At 37.6% G+C, this 6,000-nt stretch overlaps 1 protein-coding gene across 7 annotated transcripts in view; it reads right to left on the bottom strand.

The window, feature by feature from the left end:
* Positions 1–316: 316 nt before the first annotated feature.
* Positions 317–6,000, bottom strand: part of MYCBP2 (MYC binding protein 2) — a 276,011-nt gene continuing 270,327 nt past the window's right edge. For 5 of the 7 annotated variants that reach the window (XM_029210307.1, XM_029210310.1, XM_029210308.1 and 2 more), the window contains 3 exons: positions 3,857–3,964; positions 3,044–3,209; positions 686–1,148 (listed from right to left, as the gene is read on the bottom strand). In XM_029210307.1, coding sequence (XP_029066140.1) covers positions 1,033–1,148; positions 3,044–3,209; positions 3,857–3,964 — 390 coding nt within the window. In that variant the 3' untranslated portion in view covers positions 686–1,032. Of the gene's footprint in view, positions 1,149–3,043; positions 3,210–3,856; positions 3,965–6,000 lie in introns of all 7 variants that reach the window. The other 2 variants (XM_029210306.1, XM_029210309.1) reach the window with 2 other exon arrangements.

Raw genomic sequence — 6,000 nt, 5'->3', positions numbered from 1 at the left:
AAAGAAAAGACTAGTGATTCTGTTGACTGTTATACATGTTGAAAAAAGTGCTGGTTAATAAGGTGGAGGTTGTTGAATTTCCTAAATATTTTCTTCTATCTTTCGCATATGTCTGTTTATGAATATCTATCTATCCATCTCTCCAGTGTTAAGATTCCAACATTGTACTTCATTACTACTCTTATTTTCCCTAACAAACAGTTTTGAAGGTTATGATTGTGCTATGTTAGTAAATTTCTTTCCAAGGAAAATTGGACGGAGTTTTAGACCTTAGGTATTTAAATTTTGTTTCTCAAGCCAACACCTTACACACTTGTTAGACTTTATCACTGTATAAAAATGTACAGTGGTTTATTGACATGTACATTCCAATATGTTTACAGCTGCAAGATAATGAGGCACACTCAGTATTGCACTTCATTAAAATTTCAGGCTCAAACTTAACCTAGAAGTTTAAATGAAACTGCATTTGTAATTTAGTAATTCTTATACAGGACAAACATTGATATCTTTATATACAGTGTGATACTTATTACATTTATATGCCGTCCTAACACATTTTTTTTTTTTTTTAAATAACAGTCTAGGAAATAAACCAGAATATTCCTCTTTTTATCCCCACCCGTGATGCAATTGTACAGGATTACAAAAAGGCAGTATACAATAAACAATGATAATTTTTCTCTTTTGCTTGAAAGCATCATTCTTAGTCCGTGGGCATGGCAATTCTTTGATATCAATTATCTATAAATGTCCAATGCTTCACAGGCCAATGACGATAATGGCCACATGCAAACACCTCACAAGTTTCATGTCTTGGTTCAAAAGAAGATAAACTGAAATAATAGGGAAACTTTCCATAGCAAGAATTATGTACATGGTATTTGGCATCCTTCTTGCACTGTGAATGGTTCATTTTCATGGATGTAAAAATGGTCCCATCTTTATCCTGAGCAGAGTTTAAACTTCACCACATCTGCCTGGGGGGATGAAGGTATCTTTTCTCTCTGTAGACAAAGGAATCTGAGTGTTCTAAAAAGTGTGAGCATTTCTGCACACTCCACAACCCAGGGCAAACTCTTCTCCAGTGGGTGGATGCACAACATGGAGAGGACATTCAGTTCCTTCTAATTGTTTGCCTTTGGGACCTGTATAAATTTTGAAGGAGGCAAAAAAATATAATTAAAACACACAACACATACAAACCTAATGTAAATATTAATCACCTGTAAGTTACTTAGAGAAATAATGTGACTGTAGTTATGCAAATATAAAATTAAAAAATTATTTTCTTCTAACCACAAAAACAAAAACATTCACTATAAAAAATTCAGCGTACCACATACATGCAGCAGGAAGGGATAGGGTCCCTATCCCAGGCCAGAAGGATTATCTCCTTCAACTTCTTAATCTGGACTCTTGTCCTCATCCATACAACACCGCCCCCTTTTCGCTCCCTTCCTTCGCTGGCCTCCAGCTCACCACCCTCCTCCTGCTCGTCCTGGCTCACGCCTCTATTCTGGCCATTTTCCTAAACACTCTAGCCTCACGTTATTCTCATCTTGCTTCTTTAAAGCTTCTTGAAAAGTCCTAAAGTACTTCTACTGTAAAGGAAGTGGAGGAAGAATAGTATAACAAATTTTACTTGAGATGAGCAAATAGAAAAGAGTAGCCGTACTTAAAAAAAACCCTATGTATCTTAGTATCCTTGTTTTTGAATAGATAATATACTTTACACGGTTTAAAAATCAAAATGTTAAAAAAAATTACATACAAAAAGAAGTCACCTTCCCCCCATTTTTATCCCATTTTTCCCTGTTTTCCCCAATAGTTAATCAGTTTTATTAGTTTCTTGTCAATCTCCCCAGTGGTTTTTTTAAATGCATATGAGTATATATTCTCATTTCCCCCTTTCTTACAAAAGGTGGCATACTACACACACTGTTCAGTAACTTGATTTTTCATTTAACAGTATCTGCTATAGATCTTTCCATATTAGTACATAGAAACTCCATCCTCAGTCACCTTCCTTTTTAATAGTGTGTAGTACTGAGTGTTTAACCAACCTCTTACTGGATACTTGCATTGTTTACAAACTTGTATTATTATAAACAATTATGCAATGGATAACCTTCATATCTGCTCTTTTTTATTTTTCTCACATATGTGGGTATATCCCCGGAAGTGGGATTGTTGAAGGGTAGGTATATTGGCAATTTTGAGAGGCACCACAGGGTTCTGCCATTTGCACTCTGGTAAGCAATGGATGAGACTGTGTGTTTCCCAGCTTTAACAACGTTGTACACTGTGGTGTATGTGCTCTTGCATGTATTTCCACTCGTTTCAGATCTGTCTCTTCTGTGGTCACATTTACCTCTCCTTCCACTCTTCTCACTTCTGTTAAGCCTGGTATGCCACCCCACTGTGATCACCAGCCTCCTGACCTCTTCCAATTTTGTCTCTTTTTGGTTTCATATTCACTTTTTCTCAGCCTGACCTCCATAGACAATCATCTCTCCTGTATTCTCAGTGGCTTCTTTAATTCCCTTGGCTTTCTGATGCTCACTATGCTGCCCATTCCCAGCCATTCTAGATCAAATCACTTGTCCATTTTATGGTGCTGGTTCCAGGCTTCTTAAAAAATATCATAGCTGCTCACAATAAAGGCAGATGTGTGACCAAAAAAAAAAAAAAAAAATCACGAAATCCTTTTAAATGGTTCTATTATCAATTTATAATTTCAAACTTCTCAGGGCCCTTTAGTGCTGAGCAGCTATCCTTCTACTAATCCTTAGCTGACTTCCTTCTCAGTCCCCACACAATTGCTTCTTACAGCTTTGAGCCCCTCGTTCATGATGGTCATCTTACTTTTTACTCCACTCAGAAAGTCAGACGCTTACAAGGGCCGAGGAATTCCCTTTGTTTCTTTAGGATAGTTTGAACTGGGTCTCTGCCACTTGAAACAAAGTGTTCTCATGTGATCATTAAACAAAACGAGATACCATATACATTATAGCCATATTTATGAATATTAAAAGCATACCTGCAGGACAGTGTGGTAGTTCTTCCTTAGGAATGCTGGTCATTCTCTGAAAATCATCATGACAAGCATTACAAAAATGTGTTGTTCCAAAACAGAAAAAGACTGCCACTGAACAGCAGTAGCGACATTTATATTCCAAAAAGTCTGTGCCATGTTTCGGACACATCTACAGCAAAAGAAAATAAATACAAGATTATGGCAAGTCTATTTCAACGATACCTAAGAAAACCATACACTTAACTCAGTGATTCATATTTTGAGAGTACACACAGCTCTCAAAACTGACTGAAAAACTGATGATACACACATTAAAATATTGAATAAATGTGTGGCTTGGCCCAAAAGGTTTGGACGAAGCCCCAAATTTAAATCCCAGCTCCATAATAACCAATGTTATTTAATAAGCTAGCCATTTAATTTCCTTGTGAATGTTTCTTGGTCAGCCAAATTGAAAAATTAATAATATTTCTTCTATCTCTCAATCTCATAGATGTATTATTAAGATTTCACTGAAGACGGAAAAACCTAAAAGTGTGACTGCAGGTTTAAGAAAATGAAGTAAGTAAATTTATTACTTGTTGAAATATGGTGATTATCTTATGGGAGACAAAATTATAAAATGCAAATACCATCCAAAAGAAATAATATATACAAAATGATCTGGAAAATTATACACTGCCCTACAAACATCAGAAAGCACTGGGGAAAAAAAATGTACTATACTATCCCCATCATATTCGTTATATTATTATCTTAAAAACATAGAAGCTTAACATTTCTAAACTGTCCTTTCTAATAAAATGTTCTGCCCACCTGAGCCCTGGACACATCAGAACAGGCACCGCAAATGAGCTCTCTGGGATCATAATCATCTCCCTGTCCAGCCTCAGCATCGCAACGAGCTTCACCACCGAAATATGCCTAAGGAGGGAATGCATTCAGATCACAGCAGGAAACAGAAAACTCTGCCATGGGAGGTTCAGTGTGGGTGCAATGGAAGTGAGATCGAGAGGTCTCAGGAAATACTATTGTCTATTGACATTCCCTTGTAATGCCAAGTGGATACCCATATTGCTGCCTGTAAGAAATAGATCAGGGTATGAAATAAAGCTACTTCAGTTCTGGAATGCATTCATACTTACAGTAGAAAGTTCAGACATTGTACTGTCAAAGCAAAATAACAAAAGAATGTATAATATTCCAAATAAATATCAAGAATAGGATATTAAGTAGTAAAGAGAAGCTATGATTTTCCAGGGCCAAGTTTGAATAGTTTTTCTCTTTTTGAAATATGAAATAACATATTCCCCCCTACTATTCTAAATAAATGCCTAAAATAAATATTAGTATAAAATTATAATCCTGAGGCTAATGGGAAAGAAAAAAAATCAATTTTGATCATATAAAAATGTTTAAAAAGGAAAGGCAAATTTGGATATTCTGTTCAGGACATTGCTCATACTTACAGAGCTGCACTACATGGAGGAACTCAACAGTATCTAATACAGATACTTGAATATATGAAGTTATCATCATGGGTAATTCCTCTCTATTTGCTCTGGGCACAAAATAAATTAGACCAATCATAACTGGGGCATTCTGCATATATAACATGTCTCATAGACAAAAAAACTATATCCATAATTGGGTATAAATGAGTCAGTAGAAATCTATTATTTGTACTGGAAAAACAAGATGAAAGACAGGCTTCATTGATAAAGAGGCTATAAATGGTCATCCACCAGCTAAATCAGGCCTCAGAAGTATTTCATTTGTCCTGGGGGCCTATTCCAGCTGTTTTATTTTTCTAGATTCCCTGCGTGGCTTCCTGGACATCTGACTGTCATCTGTGTGGTAGCGCAGTATTCATTTATGAGGTTCAGTACATTAAACACACAGAAGAAATAGTATTTTATTATTTGTAACAATTCAAGTTTCACAAATGTACACCATTGGTTTTTCCTTGGGTGTGTGTATTTGTCTGCCTTTCTGGCTACCATCTATCTACTTAGCCTTCCATTCATTATCTGTATTTTCTTTCTGTTACTTCGGGAGACTATGCATCTTTCATATATTGATTCCTTCATTTATTCATTCTCCAATTAACTTAGTGTCTAATAAGTGCCAAGTACTAGAGATAGAGAACTTAAGAAACATAGTCTTCGTCCTCATGGAACTTATCAAGGGGGACAGAGACACGTGAACCAGTCACCGTTAATGCAGAATAATGAGCGCTTAGACGGACGTATGCGAGATGTCAAAATGGCGTGGCGGTGGTGGGGAGGTTGGGGCACGCTGCAGAGGAGGCGAAACCGGAGCCGAATCCGGAAGTGTGATTGCACAGACCTGGCCGTGCCTATGAGTGTGTGCGTGTGCGTGGGTGACAAGTGAGAGTAAGATGCAGCGTAGGAGGCAGAGAAGAGCATTCCATGGACAGAAGAGCCCGGGCGACGGCGTGGAGGTGTGGGTGAGTGAGCCAACACGGCCCAGTTTGGGGCACTGCAAGTTGTTCCGTGTTCCGTTGCACGGGGCACAAGTGGTGGCATGCTGGGAGATGAGACTAGAGAGGTGGAGGGGCCACAGGATTAGAAGCTGAACAGTGACACGATCAGATCTGGGATCTAGAAATGTTCATCTGCTAGTGGAATTGTAAGTGTAAAGCATGGAACTGGAGAGGTTAGGGGCTCCACACAAGAAGCCCAGTAAGAAGGCTACTAATAATTACCAAAGAAAATGATTAGGGTTGCTAAACATATAATACTAGAAAGAAAAAATAACTCAAGAGAGATCTGGAGGTAGAATTGACTTTGTTCATTTGTTAATACAGACTGGAGATTGAGAGAGTCAGAAGTATCTGTGAGAAATCTAAATGTCTGGTAGACAGTTGGGTATTTGTATCCAAATCTCAAAAATTTTGGAGGGTCGGAACAATACAGGTGGTAGGCAAAGGCATGGGT

The sequence above is a fragment of the Monodon monoceros genome, unplaced genomic scaffold, assembly GCF_005190385.1.
Source record: "Monodon monoceros isolate NGI ecotype Baffin Bay Population unplaced genomic scaffold, NGI_Narwhal_1 Super_Scaffold_8, whole genome shotgun sequence".
NCBI classification, from domain to species: Eukaryota; Metazoa; Chordata; class Mammalia; order Artiodactyla; family Monodontidae; genus Monodon; species Monodon monoceros.
Note: the sequence above shows the minus strand (reverse complement) of the source record. Positions and strands in the feature narration are given on the sequence as shown.